Source organism: Gopherus evgoodei, unplaced genomic scaffold, assembly GCF_007399415.2.
Source record: "Gopherus evgoodei ecotype Sinaloan lineage unplaced genomic scaffold, rGopEvg1_v1.p scaffold_31_arrow_ctg1, whole genome shotgun sequence".
NCBI classification, from domain to species: Eukaryota; Metazoa; Chordata; order Testudines; family Testudinidae; genus Gopherus; species Gopherus evgoodei.
Window position 1 is genome coordinate 5,219,339 of NW_022059983.1, and position 22,803 is coordinate 5,242,141.

General features: G+C 54.0%; 1 gene segment (V, D, J or C); it reads left to right on the plus strand.

The window, feature by feature from the left end:
* The first annotated feature begins 9,783 nt into the window (after positions 1-9,783).
* Positions 9,784-15,062, plus strand: LOC115640509. The segment is given in 3 exon segments: positions 9,784-9,914; positions 10,009-10,245; positions 14,654-15,062. Coding segments are annotated over 3 exon segments (423 nt in total).
* Positions 15,063-22,803: the final 7,741 nt, after the last annotated feature.

Below are 22,803 nucleotides of genomic sequence, written 5' to 3' on the forward strand. Positions count from 1 at the left end.
AAAGAATCCTGTGGCACCTTATAGACCAACAGACGTTTTGGAGCATGAGCTTTCGTGGGTGAATACCCACTTCCTCAGATGCATGTGGTGGAAATTTCCAGGGGCAGGTATATATATGCTAGCAAGCAAGCTAGAGATAACGAGGTCAGTTCAATCAGGGAGGATGAGGCCCTGTTCTAGCAGTTGAGGTGTGAAAACCAAGAGAGGAGAAACTGGTTCTGTAGTTGGCAAGCCATTCACAGTTTTTGTTCAATCCTGAGCTGATGGTGTCAAATTTGCAGATGAACTGAAGCTCAGCAGTTTCTCTTTGAAGTCTGGTCCTGAAGTTTTTTTGTTGCAGGATGGCCACCTTAATGTCTGCAATAGTGTGGCCAGGGAGGTTGAAGTGCTCTCCTACAGGTTTTTGTATATTGCCATTCCTAATGTCTGATTTGTGTCCATTTATCCTTTTCCGTAGAGATTGTCCAGTTTGGCCGATGTACATAGCAGAGGGGCATTGCTGGCATATGATGGCGTATATTACATTGGTGGATGTGCAGGTGAATGAACCAGTGATGGTGTGGCTGATCTGGTTAGGTCCTGTGATGGTGTCTCTGGTGTAGATATGTGGGCAGAGCTGGCATTGAGGTTTGTTGCATGGATTGGTTCCTGAGCTAGAGTTATTATGGTGCGGTGTGCAGTTACTGGTGAGAATATGTTTCAGGTTGGCAGGTTGTCTGTGGGCAAGGACTGGCCTGCCACCCAAGGCCTGTGAAAGTGTGGGATCATTGTCCAGGATGGGTTGTAGATCCTTGATGATGCGTTGGAGGGGTTTTAGCTGGGGGCTGTATGTGATGGCCAGTGGAGTCCTGTTGGTTTCTTTCTTGGGTTTGTCTTGCAGTAGGAGGCTTCTGGGTACACGTCTGGCTCTGTTGATCTGTTTCCTTATTTCCTCGTGTGGATATTGTAGTTTTGAGAATGCTTGGTGGAGATTTTGTAGGTGTTGGTCTCTGTCTGAGGGGTTAGAGCAGATGCGGTTGTACCTCAGTGCTTGGCTGTAGACAATGGATCGTGTGATGTGTCCGGAATGGAAGCTGGAGGCATGAAGATAGGCATAGCGGTCGGTAGGTTTTCGATATAGGGTGGTGAAGTGGGTATTCACCCACGAAAGCTCATGCTCCAAAACGTCTGTTAGTCTATAAGGTGCCACAGGACTCTGTTGCTTTTTACAGATCCAGACTAACACGGCTACCCCTCTGATATTGGCTTTAGTGGACTGTGGGTCAGACCCTTAGAGAGAACAGTATCCAGCTAGTGAACAGGCAACATCATGTGAAAACCTGTGTTTGTACTGAGGGCAGAGGTGTTTGGGACCTGATGCCTCCTTTCAAGAGAACGTTAGAACTATTGTTGCGTTTGGTTATTTTTCAAAGGAAGCTGAGAGCATCTGTACCTATTTCCCAAGAAACTGTGATAGGATTTTGACACCCGGCACTTTTCGGCCCCTTTGAAATCCAAGTCCTCGTTATGACACCTGGACCAATCGATTCCCCAAAGCTTCCTCTTCTGCGCTGTGCATTTTTACTCTGCTGTCAGATAAGTTCCACATTCAAACTTGTGACTAGTCAAGACACCCCAGTTTTTATGGACCTGTGATCATAGCTGGAGATACAGATCTGATACCTGCTGACAGGTATTTTTTCACTGTCTCTAGATCCCGTTCCTGCGCCTCGTGCTGGATTGTTTGGGGGCGTGCTGCCCCCAGCCGGCGCACAAGAGAAGCACAATTCTGCAGCTGGAGTTTTTGTATTAGCAGTATCTGGATTCCCCTCACTATGGCCCGTCTACGTGCAGGGCCCAATTCAGACATTTTCAGTAGGGTCTCGGCAGGAATGACTAAAAAAAAAATATGTAAAAAAAAGCCTTTCATTTCTTAGCAACCAGTTCTCTATAAAAAGTTCTGATTTAAGGGATGTGCCCCAGTGTGTATTTTTTGTACCAATAGGGTTACCATATATCTATTTTAAATTTTAAAAATTCCTATCAGATGGCGATTTAAGAACCAAAACGCCTGACATGTCCGGGAAAATACGGCTGTATGTTAACCCTACCTAAAGTTCTTTTTAAAAAAGATGGGCCTGAACTAGAAATGAGCTCCGTTTTACATGTGTGGGTCCCCCGCCACCGGGGGTGTGCTAGGGTGACCAGATGTCCTGATTTTATAGGGACAGTCCCTATTTTGGGGTCTTTTTCTTATATAGGATCCCCCGACTGCCGTCCTGATTTTTCACACTTGCTGTCTGGTCACCTTAGTGGTGTGCACATGTGTGGGTCCCAGCTGCTCCCTGCCCCCTCATTGAAGCAGGTGTGCAGGGTTACTGGCCTGGGAACTGCAGGGCACCAATGGATATGGGGCTGGCTGGAGGCAGGGCAGGGGCTGACTGGAGATAGGGTCTGGCTTCAGGCAGGGCAAGGGGTGCGGGGCTGGCTGGTGACAGGGGTGTGTGGGGTGGGCTGGCTGGCTTCAGGCAGGGCCGCAGGGGAGTGCGGCAGGAGTTAGCTGGGCTGGAGGCAGAGAAGTGCGGGACGGGCTGGCTTCAGGCAGGGGGGTGTGGAATGGGTTGGCTAGAGACAGGGCGGGGGGTGTGGGGCTGGTGCGGGCAGGGGCTGGCTGGAGACAGGCTGGCTGCGGGCAGGGGGCGCGGGGCTGGCTGCAGGCAGGGACTGATGCAGGCAGGGCAGGGGGTGCAGCAGGGGCTGGCTGTGGGCAGGGGTTTCGAGGCTGGCTGCAGATAGGGGTTGGTGCAGGCAGGTTGGGGGGTGCAGCAGCGGCTGGCTGCGGTCAGGGGGTGCGGGTACAGGGGGTACAGCCCACCCTGTATGGTGAATGCCCCCTCCTTCACTGGGGTAGCAGCAGCATCCTGGGGCTCGGGGCTCCCCTGCTTCCACTGCCCCGGCCCTGTAAATAGCTGCGGGAGCCCTGGGGAAGCAGCGGGGCGCCGGCGGCTATTTAAAGGACCAGGGAGGCAGAGGCAGCTGGAGCCCCCCTGCCACCCGGGGCTCCTGCAGCTATTTAAAGGGCCGGGGTGGAAGAAGCAATGGGAGCCTCAAACTTTTTAAATAGCCCCCAGAGCCCCGCAGCCCTACCCCAGGGCTCCAGCAATGGGACTCTGCTGGCAATTGAAAGGGCCCTTTAACTTGCCCCTGGAGAAGCCGGGCCACCCGGTACAATGCACCGGCTCTTGCCCGTACGCCGTACTGGGGCTTGGGCGCGGGGCCCTCTTAGGGGCGGGGCCCAATTCAGGGGAATTGTTTGAACTGGCACGGTTGCCGCAGCGCTCTGACGAGAGGCGAAGAGCTGCCTGCGCCGGGGCTACAGCGCCGTGGTGCCAGTGTAGGCACCCTGGTGATTACAGCGCTGCGACTGGCCTCCGGGGAGTGACCACAGTGCCTGTTCTCGCCTCTCTGGTCACCGGTTTGAACTCTACTGCCCTGCCCTCAGGTGACCAGCCCTGTACATTCCTTTGCAAATTTGAAAGTCCCCTTCCCGTTCGCTCGGCGACGCGTGCAGTGGTTTCAGCGCATCTTTCCAGGTGGCCCTGCCTGCTCCACACACCAGGCGATCCCCAGCTTGGAGCAAAGCCGAGCTGCTGGACCTCATCGGCATTTGGGGAGAGGAGGCTGTGCAGTCCCAGCTGCGATCCAGCCTTAGGAATTATGATACCTACAGACAGATTTCATGATATGTGAGAGAAAGGGGCCATGGCTGGGACACATTGCAGTGCAGGGTCAAAGAGAATGAGCTGCAGAACACCTACCACAAGGCGCAGGAGGCAAACCACCGCTCCGGTGCTGCACCCACGAGCTGTCGGTTCTACAAAGAGCTGGATGCGATACTCGGCGGCGACCCCACCTCCACTGCGAAGGGCCCTGTGCATACTTCGTTGGCTTGCGTGCTAGTCGAGAGTGGGCTGAGCCAGGAGGAGGAAATCTTGGGTGAAGAGGGGGTCCCAGAGGCAGAGGATGACTCGGAGGCCAGAGATGCATGTAGCCAGGAGCTCTTTTCTACCCCGGAGGAGCCTAGCCGGTCACAACAGTCAGATTTTGGCGAAGCACAAAGAGGAGAGGAGGCTCCTGGTAAGTGGGTCTGATTTTGGGAATTGCTGAAGCGAGTTGTTGGGGGCAGGAGGGTTGCAGAAAGCAGGCTTGTCTCCCACCTCCTGCCTTTTCCGAGCGGTGGAACAGACTGTTGATAGAGTCCCTCACTTCACGGGAATCTCCCTCACAGATCTCTAGGAAATTCTCGAGATACTGGGCAATCCGCTGCCGCAAGTTCCTCAGAAGAGCTGCTTTGTTTCTTGCCCCATTAACGGTAACTTTTCTGTGCCACTCTGCCATAAGGGTCGTAGAAGGGAACATGACGGGATTCATTGGGATGGCTCAGGGAGAGACGGCGCTGAGGGAGAAGCAGAGGCATGTTGGTGGAGGGTAATGGGGGCACTAGGGTCACAGAACGAGGTCCCACTGAATGAGATTTGGCCCAGGACTTCCCAAATTCTTGTGTGACATGTGACACAGAAACCTCTCTGTGCTAATGGGCAGAAGGCACGGGGCGAGGGGGGATAGCTTTACAGGGATCTCCTGGGTCAAGTATATGCAGAACAAGTCACTAAAGGATGGCAGAGAAGGTGTCTGCTGAGAGCCAGGAATCATCAGCATCTTTGTGAAATGTATGCAGACTCATGTTTAAGAAGTGAGGTATTTATACTGGAAGTTATGTCTTAAAGCTTTCGAAGTGAAAGGCAGGTCACCAGGTGGTGACATGCCTCGGACAGGCTTTGTTCAGGCAGGGGGCAGCAGGTGCTTCTCTCTCTGTCTGATCATGGTGTAATGTGATCTCAGACTGTAAGTTTATGTTCTTGTACAGCCTCCAGCTAATGAAGATTGTGAAATTGACAAGAGACCGGGAAATGGTCAGGAAAAAGCACACAGTTTAGGAACAAAGATCAAAGGACTGTTTTGCAATATCTGGGGTTGCAAAGAGATAGTCCAGATCCTTCTCCCAGGAAGCAAGCTGTGTGTTTGCCTGTGAACAGAAGGTCGCAGCCAAGCAGGCCAGAAATTGCTGTCAGGATCCTTGGGGGAGCAACCCTCAGTATTTGGTTAATTGCCTAGGCCCCAGGATATGTGCTGTGATTTTATTTTACATGTAACTTTTGGTTTCCAGTTACTCCTATTTGCTATTCTTTGAAATCTACTCTGTGTTAAATCAGCGTTTGCTTGCCGTCTCCCTAAGCAGCTCTAAGGGAGACGGCAAGCAAACGGGGATCTGAGATGTAACTGGCAAGGTGGGCGGTGCTGTTCCCTGGGAGAAAACAGAGTGAGTGTCTGGTGCCCTGGGGCTCCATGCTGATGATGCTTGGCAAGCAGTTGGAGAGTAGTTAGAGGTCTGGATTAGAGCTGGAAAATGGGGTTAAATTTGGAGTTTTTTGGAACCCCTCCCCCCCGCAGTATTTCCATTCTGAAATGGTGCCTCATACTGTGCTGAGTGGACCAAGCTCCCCGTCTGGACATCTCCCATGATGGACTGCCAGCACCTCGCTTAGCAAGGGGGGGCCGTGCATCATGGCAGTTGTATGACCATGGTGTATCATGGGAGTCTGACCAGGGCCTAGCCCAAAAGCATGAGTCACCCAAACTGCAGCTCCCATGAGGCACCCTGGTGGCATTTGAGAATGGAAATATTTCAGTTTGGGACATACTGTTTTTGATGGTAAGTTTTTGACAAGCCGTCGTCTGGATGCTGCAGCTTCAGTCTCCTGGGCCTATTTTAATCCCTGACCATGCTGCTGAAGGTGTCAATGAAGAGGGCAGCTGAGTTGTGTTGACACCTGTCCTGCTGGTAACGGGACTGACCCTCCCACAACTCATCTCTGACATCCCTTGGCGAGAGACCTGGCTGTGGTGTGGAAGAGGATCCATGATTCTGTCCACTGAGCCCATTTGGTCTTGACAGAAACAGCTTCGAAGACCAAAGATGAGTCCAAGTTGATTCCATTTTACTAACCTTCGCCCTGGGATACTCTCTCCATGTACAAGGTAGGCTGGTAGGGTCCCTCTTCAGCAGGTTTTTATTAAACTTTCAACCCAGGCTGTAACGTACAGATCCCAGCTAGACAACGAACATCTGGATCATCACTGAGGGCATGTCTACATTGCACCAGTGACTCTTAGAGCTTGTGTCAACTGACTCAGGCTTGCGGAGCTCACGCTACAAGGCTACAAATAGCAGTGTAGACATTCCATGCCAGGCTGGAAACCCAGCAAAGGGAGAGGGTCTCAGAGCCTGGGCTCCATCCTGGGTGCGAATGTCTACCCTGCTATTTTTAGCCCAGCAGCATGAGCCCCATGAGCCCAAACCAGTTGACCTTGGCTCTGCGACTCGCTGCCATGGGGTTGTTTTTTTGCAATGTAGACATACCCCGATTGCACAATTCACTTGGTTTTTAAGACTGGGAACAGTCAGTCATTAAAAGGAGGAAGCAGAAGCCATGGCTCTTATCAGCGTGAGATCGGTGCCTGCCAGAGATGAACAAGGGCAGACAGGGAGAACAGGTGTCAGGTGTGGGTGTGTTTTCAGAAGAGCTCTTGCCTGAAAGAGTTGTGCCACAGTTTCCCATCTGTAAGAGAAGGATAAGAGCACTGCCCTTCCATGCAGGGGTTTTGAAGGTTAAGGATATGAACGACTGGCAGATACTTCAGCTATGGGGGCCCATATTTTCACCTATGGTAGACACATCTCCAGTGGCGGGATGTAGGGGGCAGGCCTTTCACAGAGGGAAAGAAGAAATGTTCATGACTTCAACGAGACAATAAAGTGGCAGGAGTTGTAGGCTACAAAGTCTGGGCAATAATGGGAGGGTAAAGACAGATTTGTTGGTTCTACTGGACAGAGCCAGTGGCGCAAGATGCAGGGCTTGAGAGAGCAGGGAAAGATCAGACTCATTGCCCCTTCAAGGGAACATCCCGTAGGGCCCGGGAGAAATTGAGAGGCTGCAGGGTGAGGGATGGGATATTTGATTAATCAGCAGAAACTGTGGGCATGAGGATTGGGGACATGTCATAAACATACAGGGCAGGGTAGCATGAAATCCCTCCTTTACCTGTAAAGGGTTAAGAAGCTCCAATAACCTGGTTGGCACCTGTCCAAAAGCAGGGCCGGCTTTAGGCCGATTCAACCGATTCCCCTGAATCGGGCCCTGTGCCTAAGAGGACCCTGGGCCCAAGCCCTGATACAGCGTACAGGCAAGAGCTAGTACACTGTACCAGGGTCGTCCGGCTTCCCTGGGGGACAATTTAAAGGGGTTGGGGCCCCCAGCAGGGACTGGGGCTCAGGCTGGAGCCCCAGACTCTTTAAATTGCCACCAGAACCCCACTGCTGGTGCCCTGGAGTAGGGCTGCAGGGCTCGGGGGCCTATGCCCCACTGCTTCCCCAGGGCTCCTGTGGCTATTTAAAGGGCCAGGGTGGTAGAAGCAGGGGAGCCCTGGGCCCTTTAAATAGCCCCCAGAGCTTGGGATAGTGGGAGACTCAGGAGCTATTTAAAGAGCCAGGGTTCCAGCTGCCTTTGCTGCACCAACTGCCCACACCAGCCCTGCACTCCCTGCCCTGCCCACAGCCAGCCTCTGTCTCCAGCCAGCCCTGCACCCACTGCCCACAGCCAGCCCCTGCTGCACCCCGTGCCCTGCTTCCAGCCCTGCACTGCCTGTCTGCACCAGCCCTGCACCCCTGCCCTTCCCACACCAGCCCTGCCCTCCCTGCAGCCAGCCCTGCACCCCCTGCCCACAGCCAGCCCCTGCTGCACCCCGTGCCCTGCTTCCAGCCCTGCACTGCCTGTCTGCACCAGCCCTGCACCCCTGCCCTTCCCACACCAGCCCTGCCCTCCCTGCAGCCAGCCCCTGCCGCACCCCCTGCCCTGTCTCCAGCCAACCCCTGCTGCACCCCCTGTAGTAAGAGGAGGCCCTGAGATATAAACCTTGGTATCAAAGGCCCAGTATGAGGCCTGAGCTAAAGTAATGGTCAAGACTTTGCTAACATACAGCAAAGTGAAGCTGTGAGCCAGAGGCAGGTCCTGCTCACAGAAGCTGGCAAGGAAAGGGCTGATGCTGCAAGATGATACGTACCTAAAAGGTACTGAACACCAGAGATCAGAACATTCACATACTGGCTCATTCCACACAGATACAAGGAACAGGCTGATCCATCCCAATGACAGGGGCAAAAGGGTAATATGATGGATAGAGTTGTTTTGTTCAAACCAACATGTACAAGGTGAGAGGCGGCGCCTTACTGCGTAGAGGGGTTGCACCTCATACGTCAGGAGTGACGGGTAACTTGTTTGTACCTGTGCATAAGAATGTATCCCTGGGGCGGTGTCTTTGTCCAGCCGAGGGGGCAGTGGAAAGTCCCGCCACTGACTGAGCCGAGTCCATTGACCGTGGGTACATGTTCGTAGTATGCCCTGAGTTAGGCTAAGAAACCTGCAGGGAACTATTATTGTGTCCAATACGGCAATAAACCTGGCCGACGTGCCTTCGTACCTTACTAGAGTCTGTGGTCATTGGGGGTTCTCTCGGGGTCTGCTGTGTCAGCGATCTGCAGAGCCGGGGCAGCACCCAGAGGGAAGACACGCACGCAGCCGACTGATATCAACAAGGAGACAGCAGAGCACCACACTGGTAGCTTCTGACAACACCCCCCCCCCCACAGCTCTGCCCGGAGCCAGCCAGCCCCAACACACCTCTGCGCACACCAGCCCTGCACCCCCTGCCCTGCCTGCAGCCAGCTTGTCTCCAGCCAGCCCTACACCCCCTGCCCGCAGCCAGCCTCTGCTGCACCCTCTGCCCTGCCCACACCAGCCCCTATCTCCAGCCAGCCATGCACCCCCTGCCCGCAGCCAGCCCGTTGCACCCCCTGCCCTGCCCACACCAGCCCTACACTCTTCTGTCTCCAGCCCTGCCAACCCTTGCCACACCCCCTACAGCCCTGTCTGAAGCCAGCCAGCCCACCCCACACACCCCTGTCTCCAGCCAGCTCCATGTCCACTGGTGCCCTGCAGCTCCCAAGGCACTAACCCTGCACACCTGCTTCAATGAGAGGGGCAGGGAGCAGCTGGGACCCACACATATGCACACTCCAAGTGGTTCTTTTCCTTGAATCTTTGTCTAACTCACTTAGTGGTGGCAGCGGTACCCATCCAAGGATAAGGAAGGATTTGTGCCTTGGGGAAGTTTTTAACCTAAGCTGGTGGAAATAAGCTTAGGGGGTCTTTCACGCGGGTCCCCACATCTGTACCCCAGAGTTCAGAGTGGGGAGGGAACCCTGACATGGTGGCTGGGTCCCTGTGACTCTGCTCCCAGCTCTGCTGCTTCTGCTTTTTGGCCCAGCCCGGCCCGGCCCGGCTCGGCTCTGCTCCTCAGCTCAGCTTGGGCCCCTGCTCCCTCCTTAACTCGACCCCACTCTGTCTGACCCAGGCAACTCCAGCTCACAGGGAGGACGGGTCCCCCCCCGGCCTCCTGACTCCCTGATTAGCCTGCCCGCCCCGTCCATCCCGCTCAGAGGCTGACTGAGGCTGACCTGGAGCATTGGCCTCTCCCCATTCTTTTAGTGCTGGGAGCTGGCCAAGTAAAACACCCCACTAGGGCAAGTCAATCAGATCACTGGCAGGAGAAGAGTGTGTCTCTTACAAGGGGGGGGCATGCAAATGAGGGAGACGGTTTCCTGTTTAAATCTGGGCCTCTCTCTGCATCTGGAGACACGTTTTGCAGCCTCCTGGGTCTGAGCAGTTACCAGCCAGTCGCCTGAGAACTTTCTGCTCCAGCTCCAGGAAAAATGAGATTTTTGCTCCTTTTAAGTTTCGTGGTAGCAGCTTTAGAAGGTACGTTCCTCCCTCTGAATAACTGGCAGAGTTAGAGGAATATTGTGTTTTCGCTATTTCTATACCGATAGCAATGGCCTGTCTTTATTCGCAGGTGTCCAGTCCCAGGTCCAGCTGGTGGAGTCTGGAGGGGGTGTGAAAAACCCCGGAGAGTCTCTCCGTCTCTCCTGCAAAGCCTTCGGGTTCTCCTTCAGTGATTCCTACATGAGCTGGCTCCGACTGGCTCCAGGAAAGGGACTAGAATGGGTCAGTTATATAAACCCCAGTGGGAGCGAGACGCGCTACCGTGATTCAGTGAAAGGCCGATACACCATCTCCAGGGATAATTATAATTATTGGAGGTGGAGCTACTAGGAAGGTTTGAAAGCTAGAAGCCTCTGGTAATTGGCTGAACCTTAACCAGTGGGCGGGGCATTCACTCAGGCCAGGGCTTTATAAAGCTGCGCACAAGCGACCAGGGAGCTTAGCAAACAGGAGCTGCTAACAGGGAGTTTTGCAAGGGAGTTTAGAAGGGGAGTAGGAAGGGAGGGGGTGTCCCTTGTTGGTCTCATCTGTGACCCACTGGTCCCCTGAACCCATAACCTGATCACATTGAAAACCTTTCTGTTTACAGCAGAGAGGACTTTGAGAGAGTTTGACAGAGGGAGGCTTACAATGGTGAGGAGGACCCGCAACACCTGTGCTAGCACTACTTCTGTCTCCTCCACCTGCGCCTGTAGCCAGACAGAGCACCAAAGCATGGATGCTTTTACCCAGATTCTGGTGTGGGCTTGCAAAGACTGTAATTTGCAATTTCCACTTACTGATATCCAGGCTGGGGGTGGCATCCAATGTGAAAGGTGCCTGCTGGTGGAATCTCTCAGGCAGCAGGTGGGAGAGCTACAGGAGGAGGTGGCCAGGCTGAGGAACATCCATGCCCATGAGCAATTCCTGGACAGTATCCATGTGGAGACAGCTGATGGTGCTGTCCCTGTTGACAGGACTACTGACACTCCAGTGGAGGAGATGCTTCACACTCCAGTGGAGGAGGAGGCTCAGGGCGGACACAGCCAGCTGGTTACTTCTAGCAGCAGGCAGTGCTCCACCGCTGCTGCGAACCCTCCTGTTGTGGTAAAAGATAACCATTATGCTCTTCTTGATACAGGAGAGAAGAAATCACCCCGAGTAGTTAAGGGGGTGAAGCCTCGTACCCCTAAGGCTGGGAGGACTGCTGCCACCACTGCTAAGAAACGTAGGGTAGTGGTGGTTGGAGACTCTCTGCTGAGGGGGACGGAGACACCAATCTGTCGCCCTGACCGTTCATCCCGGGAGGTATGCTGTCTGCCAGGGGCCCGTATCCGAGATGTTACAGAGGCTTTGTCGAGGATTATCCGGCCTTCTGACTACTATCCCATGCTACTCATCCATGTAGGCACAAATGATACTGCGAGGTGTGATGCTGAGCAGATCAAGAGTGACTACAGGGCTCTGGGAGTACGGGTTAAGGAGTTTGGAGCGCAGGTGGTATTCTCTTCGATTCTTCCTGTTGAAGGTAGGGGTCCGGGCAGAAACAGATGCATCGTGGAGGTGAATGCCTGGCTGCGAAGATGGTGTCGCCAGGAGGGCTTTGGCTTCCTCGACCACGGGATGCTATTTGAGGAAGGACTGCTAGGAACAGATGGCGTTCACCTTTCGAAGCGGGGAAAGGCCTTATTTGCGCACAGACTGGCTAACCTAGTAAGGAGGGCTTTAAACTAGGTTCGACGGGGACAGGTGAGCAAAGCCCACAGGTAAGTGGGGAACAAGACCTGGGAGATGGGTTGGTAACAGGAGGGAGCACGGGCTATAATGGCAGAGAGGAAGGAGGGTCAGGGCAGAGCTGGGAGGCGAGATCAAACCAGTATCTTAGATGCCTTTATACAAATGCAAGAAGTATGGGTAATAAGCAGGAAGAACTGGAAGTGCTAATAAATAAATACAACTATGACATTATTGGCATTACTGAAACTTGGTGGGATAATACACACAACTGGAATGTTGGTGTGGATGGGTATAGTTTGCTCAGGAAGGATAGACAGGGGAAAAAGGGAGGAGGTGTTGCCTTATATATTAAAAATGTACACACTTGGTCTGAGGTGGAGATGGACATAGGAGACAGAAGGGTGGAGAGTCTCTGGGTTAGGCTAAAAGGGGTAAAAAACACAGGTGATGTCGTGCTGGGAGTCTACTACAGGCCACCTAATCAGGCGGAAGAGGTGGATGAGGCTTTTTTCAAACAATTAACAAAATCATCCAAAGCCCAAGATTTGGTGGTGATGGGGGACTTCAACTACCCAGATATATGTTGGGAAAATAACACCGCGGGGCACAGACTATCCAATAAGTTCCTGGACTGCATTGCAGACAACTTTTTATTTCAGAAAGTTGAAAAAGCTACTAGGGGGGAAGCTGTTCTAGACTTGATCTTAACTAATAGGGAGGAACTTGTTGAGAATTTGAAAGTAGAAGGAAGCTTGGGTGAAAGTGATCATGAACTCATAGAATTTGCAATTCTAAGGAAAGGTAGAAGGGAGTACAGCAGAATAGAGACCATGGATTTCAGGAAGGCGGATTTTGGTAAGCTCAGAGAGCTGATAGGCAAGGTCCCATGGGAATTAAGACTGAGGGGAAAAACAACTGAGGAAAGTTGGCAGTTTTTCAAACGGACGCTATTAAGGGCCCAAAAGCAAGTTATTCCGATGGTTAGGAAAGATAGAAAATGTGGCAAAAGACCACCTTGGCTTACCCTTGAGATCTTGCGGGACCTACAAAATAAAAAGGCATCATATAAAAAATGGAAACTAGGTCAGATCACGAAGGATGAATATAGGCAAATAACCCAGGAATGCAGAGGCAAGATTAGACAAGCAAAGGCACAAAATGAGCTCAAACTAGCTATGGGAATAAAGGGAAACAAGAAGACTTTTTATCAATACATTAGAAGCAAGAGGAAGACTAAGGACAGGGTAGGCCCACTGCTCAATGAGGAGGGGGGAACAGTAACGGGAGACTTGGAAATGGCAGAGATGCTTAATGACTTCTTTGTTCCGGTCTTCACTGAGAAGTCTGAAGGAATGTCTAGTATAGTGAATGCTTACGAGAAGAGGGTAGGTTTAGAAGAGAAAATAACGAAAGAGCAAGTAAAAAATCACTTAGAAAAGTTAGATGCCTGCAAGTCACCAGGGCCTGATGAAATGCATCCTAGAATACTCAAGGAGTTAATAGAAGAGGTATCTGAGCCTCTAGCTATTATCTTTGGGAAATCATGGGAGACGGGGGAGATTCCAGAAGACTGGAAGGGGGCAAATATAGTGCCCATCTATAAAAAGGGAAATAAAAACAACCCAGGAAATTACAGACCTGTTAGTTTAACTTCTGTGCCAGGGAAGATAATGGAGCAGGTAATCAAAGGCATCATCTGCAAACACTTGGAAGGTGGTAAGGTAATAGGGAATAGCCAGCATGGATTTGTAAAGAACAAATCGTGTCAAACCAATCTGATAGCGTTCTTTGATAGGATAACGAGCCTTGTGGATAAGGGAGAAGCGGTGGATGTGATATACCTAGACTTTAGTAAGGCATTTGATACGGTCTCGCATGATATTCTTATAGATAAGCTAGGAAAGTACAACTTAGATGGGGCTACTATAAGGTGGGTGCATAACTGGCTGGATAACCGTACTCAGAGAGTAGTTGTTAATGGCTCCCAATCCTGCTGGAAAGGTATAACAAGTGGGGTTCCGCAGGGGTCTGTTTTGGGGCCGGTTCTGTTCAATATCTTCATCAACGATTTAGATGTTGGCATAGAAAGTACGCTTATTAAGTTTGCGGATGATACCAAACTGGGAGGGATTGCAACTGCTTTGGAGGACAGGGTCAAAATTCAAAATGATCTGGACAAGTTGGAGAAATGGTCTGAGGTAAACAGGATGAAGTTCAATAAAGATAAATGCAAAGTGCTCCACTTAGGAAGGAACAATCAGTTTCACACATACAGAATGGGAAGAGACTGTCTAGGAAGAAGTATGGCAGAAAGAGATCTAGGGGTCATAGTGGACCACAAGCTTAATATGAGTCAACAGTGTGATACTGTTGCAAAAAAAGCAAACGTGATTCTGGGATGCATAAACAGGTGTGTTGTAAACAAGACACGAGAAGTCATTCTTCCGCTTTACTCTGCGCTGGTTAGGCCTCAACTGGAGTATTGTGTCCAGTTCTGGGCACCGCATTTCAAGAAAGATGTGGAGAAATTGGAGAGGGTCCAGAGAAGAGCAACAAGAATGATTAAAGGTCTTGAGAACATGACCTATGAAGGAAGGCTGAAGGAATTGGGTTTGTTTAGTTTGGAAAAGAGAAGACTGAGAGGGGACCTGATAGCAGTTTTCAGGTATCTAAAAGGGTGTCATCAGGAGGAGGGAGAAAACTTGTTCACGTTAGCCTCTAATGATAGAACAAGAAACAATGGGCTTAAACTGCAGCAAGGGAGATTTAGGTTGGACATTAGGAAAAAGTTCCTAACTGTCAGGGTAGTTAAACACTGGAATAGATTGCCTAGGGAAGTTGTGGAATCTCCATCGCTGGAGATATTTAAGAGTAGGTTAGATAAATGTCTATCAGGGATGGTCTAGACAGTATTTGGTCCTGCCATGAGGGCAGGGGACTGGACTCGATGACCTCAAGAGGTCCCTTCCAGTCCTAGAGTCTATGAGTCTATGAGTCTATCAATGAGCTGTACCTGCAAATGTCCAACCTGAAACCCGAGGACTCCGCCATCTATTACTGTGAGAAAGGTACAGGGAAACCCCCTTCTCCCAGCAGCCGCGTGGGGGCAGCAGTGACAGTCACCCCGCTTCGGGCTTAGACAGGACACCCTACTGTTTGTGTTACTTTCACCCTATGGTTACTCACATCTTGTCAACTATTTGAAATGGGCCATCCTGATGATCACTACAAAAGTTTTTTTTTTCTCCCGCTGATAATAGCTCATCTTAATTGATTTGTCCCGTTAGAGTTGGTAAGGCAACCCCCATCTTTTCTTGTTCTCTGCATATATATCTCTCCCTACGTATTTTCCACTGCATGCATCTGATCAAGTGGGCTTTAGCCCGCAAAAGCTTATGCCCCATTAAATTTGTTAGCCTCTAAGGTGCCACGAGGACTCCTCATTCTTTCTACCGTCAGTGTCGCCCTTTCCTTCCCAGAGCCCCCGTGACCCTGCGATCCGCAGTTCCCTCCGTTTATGGGGGAACCCCAATCCGGAGTGAGTCTGGTTTTGCGTCACTCTCCCCTCTGAGACCTGGCACATTGGCTCTCCCGGGGCCCATCTCTGTGTCAGACTCACAGGACAGGCTCCGCCAGTGTGCAGGAGACAACGGCATTGCGGGACTGATCCAGTGCCCGTCAGAGTCAATAGAATTTATCCCCCTGCCCTCACTGGGGTTTGACTCACACCCAATGAATGGAGCGAATTCCTCATGGGGCCAAATCCTCTGCTAGTGTAAAGTCACTGCAACTGCTTCCAGTGTACGCGAGTTACTCCTGATTGACACCAGGGAGGCTCTGGGCTTTTCAGCAAATTGGGACGTTTATTGCATGAATGCAGCGGAAGGTGATTTGTTCATTATAACCAATGTGGGGCCCCTCGCCGTGGCATCTCCCCCTTCACAAGCGGTTATTACCTTTATCCCCACAACCCCACCACGGTGAGTCCAGGGAACTATCACAGCCCCTGGTTCAAAGAGGTGGGACTGGGACAGAGAGATGGAGGCTGGGGTATGGAAAGGAGCCATTCAGAGTCCGGGCAGGGCTGTGGGGCAGAGCTCACCCAGCGCCTGAATAAACCCCACGCCGCTGAGCCTGGGAATGTGGCAAAGCGGCTCGTGGATCGTTTTCACCCACCCGCCATTGGGAAATCACTGCCCGGGCTCTGCCCTGGTGTCAAGGGTGGAGCTGAGACGTCCCAACCCACAATAAAGTTCCACGATGTCCTGGAGTCCCCATGGAGATAAAAGACTCTCCCCTCAGCCCTCGATGACATCACTCAGCCCAGGGCTGGCACTCAGGGCATTGGGCGCAGTCGCGTGACTAATGGGGCCGGATGAACGTTTTGTGGTCCTGGTGACAAACACATTTGTGGGCCCCCATGGAGGCAATGGAGCCTGGCGTGGGGGGTCGGTCCCCAGAGTGAGGGGCCAGCCAGAGGCAATGGGGCCTGGCATGGCACGGGCACTGTTTACCAACGGGCAGTTGCCAGATGCACAGTGCCCCGCCGGCCCTGTGCTGCCAGGTTCCCCTTCCCCTCGGGGACAGGCCCATGCTGAGCTACACAGTCCCCCCCGCTCCCCCGGCCAACACTGTAACACCCCCCTCCCCCGATTCCCTATGGCCAGAGCCCCCCTGAACCTGCCATGCCCAGCACCTCCCCTCCCCTACAAATGCACAGCACCTTGCACACCACCACCCTCACCCAGCACCCCACTGCTCACAGCCCCACCACCAGGGCCGTCCTTAGGATTTATGGGGCCCTACACAGTATTATGAAACTGGGGCCCCTATGTCTGAGTTGGGGCACAGCCACTGCCCCCGCCTGCGGATCCCAGAAGAACCCCCACAACGCTGATACACACTGAGCTACGTATGCAGCAGACACTGCAGCAGCCTGGGCTCGCAGCCCGGGAGGGAGGGACAAGGAACCAAAGGACACCGAGCCGCCCGGCCCATCTCACGGCGGCTGAGAGTCATAGTTCACCGCAGAGCCCCGTGTGCCCTCTCCCTCATGCACAATGCGCCTGCCGGTGCATTTGGTCTGGGAATACAGCCTCTGCCTAAGGAGACTGCAGTGCATGCTGGGTGTGCAGGAGCCGACCCGCCCTGACCTGCTGTCCCGGTGGTGGCCCAAATTTTCCAGTGCCCTAAGGACAACCCTGCCCACTGCAACTGCCCAGCACCCTGCACAGAAGCTCCATTCCCTAGTGCCCAACCCACCCAGATCTTCCCCGTCACCTCACCGCCCAGCACCCCCACAGACCCACTCCCCACTCCTGGCTCCTGGCCTCACTCACCGGCTATGCTGGGAGGTGACTGTGTCTGCCAGGCTGAGCCAGCAGCGCAGCCAGGGCTAGTCCCGAGGCGGGGAATCGCTCTAGCCCCTCGGCAGTGCCGCGATCAGTCAGGCCAAGGCCTGCTCCGCCTGGGCTCCCTCAGGCCCCTCTTGTCTTGAGGGGTCCAGCCAAGCCCCCCCACCCACTGTCACCCCCCCACACACACACCTGGCTGAGACTGGCCAGGCTTCTGCACCAGTCCCAGGCAGCTCAGCTCTGGGGAGGGAGGCCATACCCGGAGCCAGAGGGGCTCAGGGGTCCAGCCACAGGGCAGAGAGGAGCAGGGGATGGAGAGGAGCCCTCAGACGGAGAAGGACGTGGTGGGTATTGGGAGCCAGCAGGGTCTCGGGGCGCAGTGCAAGCAGAGCAGGCTGGGGCCCATTCTCAGCATGGATCCGGCTCCATGGAGCCACTGGTGCCATTGTAAACCCGGCACTGCCATCACCGTTGGGGGACCACGGCTGCACACAGGTTAGCCACATAGGGGCCGGGGTGGGGGAGCCGCAGGCTGAGAGAAGACCCTCCCTTGATTCCCTGCTCACCCTCAGCAGCGAGATATCTTCCGTAATGAACACAGCCTGCGGAAAGTGTGGGGACAGGAACGACGATCAGCCCCCCTATGGTGCTGGCTCTCCCCAAGAGCCCCGTGCCCAGTGTACAGCAGGGTCCGGGAAGAGTGATGTACCTGTCCCTGCCCCTGTGGCTAATCACCATTTTGGGGTCTTGTGGCTCGTGTGCCGGGGGGTCAGGCAGCCGGTGACAGGCGTGTGAGTCCTGGCTGTGTTTTAAAGCACGGAATCAGTGTTGTCTGCATTGCAAACAACGCTGCTTCTGTAAAAGGTTGTGTTTAAACTTCAGAGAGATGACCCTGGGAGGCCAGATTCCTTACTGGCAGCAGAACGGCTGCACAGAATTAGAAAGAGGGGTGGGGTAGCTCAGTGGTTGAGCATTGGCCTGTGAAACTCAGAGTTGTGAGTTCAATCGGGGGGGGGGCACTTAAGGATCTGAGCTTTGGTCCTGCTTTGAACAGGGGGTTGGACTAGATGGTCTCTGGGGTCCCTTCCAACCCTAATAATCTATGATTCTAAAGCAGCCAAGAACCGAGGACTTTGGCTGTGAGGTTACGATGCCCTCTGCTGCCAGCGAGAAGAACAGGGGATCTCAAACTGGGGTTCAGGACCCCTCAGGGGGTCATGAGCTGATTATGGTGGGGGGGTCATGAACTGTCAGCCTCAACCCTCACTTTGCCTCCAGCATTTATAATGGTGTTCAGTATATTTAAAGGTGTTTTAATTGCTAAGGGGGGGTCGCACTCAGGGGCTTGCTGTGTGAAAGGGGTCACGAGTGCGAACGTTTGAGAACCACTGGAGAAGAAGGACCGAAAGGAGAACGCAGCACACCAGAAAGAAGCCCTGGAGCGTCTCGTAACGGTTGTGGCGCGCCAAGCGGACACGCTCCAGGGGATACTCGCTCTTCCAACCGAGCAGCTCCGCGCCCGCCCTCCCCTGCAGCCGCTGTCGCAAATCTCTTTCCCGTGCGCCCCTCACACCCCCCGCCAACACGCTGTTATCAACCTCCTGGCTCCAGTCTCTACCCGCAGCATCCCACTCCTCCCCCCTCACAGTCCAGCACTCCCACCCCAGGCGCCAACTTTTTCCAGCGCCGGTGGGTGCTCAGTCCCCCCGACTCCCCCCCGACTCCACCCCTGACCCCCATTCCAACCCCTTCCCCAAATCCCTGCCCCAACCCCGCCTCTTCCCCACCTCCTCCCCACTCCCTCCAGGAGCTCCCTACAGCTGATTGGCGGGGGGGGGGGGGATGCAGCGCGCTCAGCGGCAGAGGTGGCACAGGGCAGGGAGCTTGGCTGCCGGTGGGTGCAGAGCACCCACTAATTTTTCCCCCTGGGTTCTCCAGCCCAGGAGCACCCAGGGAGTCAGCGCCTGTTACACCCACTACCCGGTGTACTCAACGCCCAGCCCGCTGCAGTTTGGCCCTGCTGCAGTCCAGCACCTGCTGCATTGTTCTCCAAAGGAGAAGGCTGGGTGTGATCCCGGGACATACACAAATCTGTAGCCATCCTGGGCCCCCTCCTCCTCTTGAGACCTTCCCATTCCCCGTCTCCCTCCCGCTTCCTGCTGATTTTTTTCTTTTTACTCTCCTCCGGCTGTTGTCTTTTAATAACAGAATTGTGTTGGTTTGAAAGCAATCTTTGTTCTATTAAGTGAAAGCAACCAGGGCTGCCGGGGGGGGGGGCAAGTGGGACAATTTGCCCTGGGTCCCGCAGGGGTCCCCACGAGAATGTTAGAGGCTCCCCCCCTTTACCTTTCCCCACCCCCCAGCATCTCAGTGCCGGGCACCCCATGACCTCATCTCCCACTGCCCTGACCCCCCATTCTGAGCCCAGTCCCTCTGAGCCGGCCACCTCCCAACCCCATCCCTCCCTTCCTAAAAATGAATATTTCCAGGGATTTTCTCCTTTACCCGAGTAGAAATTATAAAAGTCGTGATCTCGGAAATGTGACATTTGTTTTTATAATAAATAATAATTAATAATAGTGTGTAATAAGCACACCGTAAAACCAAATTTTAGGAGGGGGTTCGCGAGACGCCGTTTCAGCGAAAGGGGTTCACAGTTTGTTAACGTCTGGGGCCCACGGGTGTCCGCCAATGCTCCCTGCTGGGTGGAACACGTCAGATCGGCTTTGTGCGGACGCGTGCGCTCACTCGCACACTCAGCATTCACAGTCCAGCGAGCTGCGCACACGCACAGAAAGCTGCGCTGCCAGTTTGGTTTCTTCACAGCTATTGCCTTGCGCCAGACACATGCAGCCACCTCTGGTCAGGAACAGCAGCTTAGCAGCTGCACAGGGCTGATTCAGCCAATGCAGAAATACAGCCACTGCTAGCGGGCGGGGGCCTGGTGTTTAACAGCTGCACATCACTGGCACGCAGGGCTGTCACCAGTACTGGGTAGGAATGCAGTTGTCTCTGGGGTGGGACCTAGATACCATGTCACAGCTGCAGAGCAAAGTTTACCCCAGTGCTTACAAAAATGCCCTGAGATTTTCATTGTGAACAGAGAACTGGGGGGCTTTTTAAGGCCCCACATGGTACTCAGTCAAGTAAGTCCCCATTAAACCTTTTGATGATGTTTTTTTTAACTCTCTCTTCCACAATTTCTGTTGCATTTTTTCCTATTTTGAATCATTTTGTTCCTTCTATTTAAGCAAAGAGAATAATACCAAGGATTATTTTTGTATTAAAGTAGCACAAGTCGGGGGGTGGGGCGGGCACTGCGCAGACACAGCAAGAGGCAATCCCTGCGCCAGGCGGCCCCACTGTGCTGGGTGCGGCACAACCAGTGTCAGCCTGTGTCCTGTGTTAAAGATGGGAAACTGAGGCACAGAGGGATGCAGGGGCTTGCTGAGGGCAACACAGAGGTTCTGTGCACAGGCATGAGTTGAACTCAGCTCTTCTGAGTCCTAGTTTAACCACAGGCCCAGCCTTGCTCGCTAGGTGACTGGAACATGGATCTCCTCTGGGCCCTGCCCCAGGCTCCCCAGAACAGCTCTCTCTGGAAGACCCCACTCTCTGTGCTGGCCCCAGGCCAACCCTCACTGGGCCGCTTTAATTTTTTACACTCAGCTGCCTCGTCACCTAGTGGCAAAAGGTAGAAAAAGCGAGACTGTTTCTAAAACAAATGGAGTCTGTTTTTTCTTTCAACTACAATAGCAAGACGAGGCTTGGAAGCCAGGCCCCACTACGGGAGGCGACTGGAAACCAGTGATTAGAGCACAGGAGGCTGCAGGTCAGGACGCCTGGGTTCTCTTCCCAGCTGTGGGAGGGGAGTAGGATCCAGTGGCTGAGGGTTGGGAGTCAGGACGCCTGGGTTCTCTTCCCAGCTGTAGGAGGGGATGGGGAGTAGGATCCAGTGGCTGAGGGTTGGGAGTCAAGACGCCTGGGTTCTCTTCCCAGCGGTGGGAGGGGAGTAGGATCCAGTGGCTGAGGGTTAGGAGTCAGGACGCCTGGGTTCTGTTCCCAGCTGTAGGAGGGGATGGGGTGTAGGATCCAGTGGCTGAGGGTTGGGAGTCAGGACGCCTGGGTTCTCTTCCCAGCTGTAGGAGGGGATGGGGAGTAGGATCCAGTGGCTGAGGGTTGGGAGTCAAGACGCCTGGGTTCTCTTCCCAGCGGTGGGAGGGGAGTAGGATCCAGTGGCTGAGGGTTAGGAGTCAGGACGCCTGGGTTCTGTTCCCAGCTGTAGGAGGGGATGGGGTGTAGGATCCAGTGGCTGAGGGTTGGGAGTCAAGACGCCCGGGTTCTCTTCCCAGCGGTGGGAGGGGAGTAGGGTCCAGTGGCTGAGGGTTAGGAGTCAGGACGCCTGGGTTCTGTTCCCAGCTGTAGGAGGGGATGGGGAGTAGGATCCAGTGGCTGAGGGTTGGGAGTCAGGGCTCCTGGGTTCTCTTCCCAGCTCTGAGAGAGAAGTAGGATCCAGTGGCTGAGGGTTAGGAGTCAGGGCTCCTGGGTTCTCTTCCCAGCTCTGAGAGAGTAGGATCCAGTGGCTGAGGGTTGGGAGTCAGGGCTCCTGGGTTCTGTTCCCAGCTGTAGGAGGGGATGGGGAGTAGGATCCAGTGGCTGAGGGTTGGGAGTCAGGGCTCCTGGGTTCTCTTCCCAGCTCTGAGAGAGTAGGATCCAGTGGCTGAGGGTTGGGAGTCAGGGCTCCTGGGTTCTCTTCCCAGCTGTGGGAGGGGAGCAGAGTCTAGGGGGTTAGCGCAGCAAGTCGATGTTACTGAGCCCCAAGATTCCTGGGTTCTCGGTGCCTCGGTGTGTACTTTGGCTTCCGCCTTCCCCCCAAGGCTGATGCTCAGGGCCCCATCAGACAAGCCCAGGCAGGAGGCAATTCCACCCCTCGCTAATGCCACAAACCCAGCAGCCAGCATAAACCAGCAAATAATACAGAGGGATTTAGGGCTTGTCTACATCAGAAAGTTGCAGCGCTGGTGAGGGAGTTACAGCGCTGCAACTTTGAAGGTGTACACATCTGCAGGGCATCACCAGCGCTGCAACTCCCTGTTTGCAGCGCTGGCCGTACTCCCGTTTTGTCTCGGGTGTAGAGGATCCAGCGCTGGTGATCCAGCGCTGGTAATCCAATGTAGACACTTACCAGCGCTTTTCTTGACCTCCGTGGAAGGAGGAAGCCTCTGGTAATCAAGCTGGTCTCCTTTCCCGGTTTGCTCTCTCGTTCCCGGAACCCCGAGCAAGCAGGTCTCCTTCCCTGCGGTTTGCAGGGTGGCTCCGGGAACGCGAGAGCAAACCGCGGCGAAGCTGGTCTCCTTTCCCGGTTTGCTCTCTCGTTCCTGGAACCCCGAGCAAGCAGGTCTCCTTCCCTGTGGTTTGCTGGGTGGCTCCGGGAACGCGAGAGCAAACCGCGGCGAAGCTGGTCTCCTTTCCCGGTTTGCTCTCTCGTTCCCGGAACCCCGAGCAAGCAGGTCTCCTTCCCTGCGGTTTGCAGGGTGGCTCCGGGAACGCGAGAGCAAACCGCGGCGAAGCTGGTCTCCTTTCCCGGTTTGCTCTCTCGTTCCCCGAACCGCCGAGCAAGCGGTTCTCCTTCCCTGCGGTTTGCAGGGTGGTTCGGGGAACGCGAGAGCAAACCGCGGCGAAGCTGGTCTCCTTTCCCGGTTTGCTCTCTCGTTCCCCGAACCGCCGAGCAAGCGGTTCTCCTTCCCTGCGGTTTGCAGGGTGGTTCGGGGAACGCGAGAGCAAACCGCGGCGAA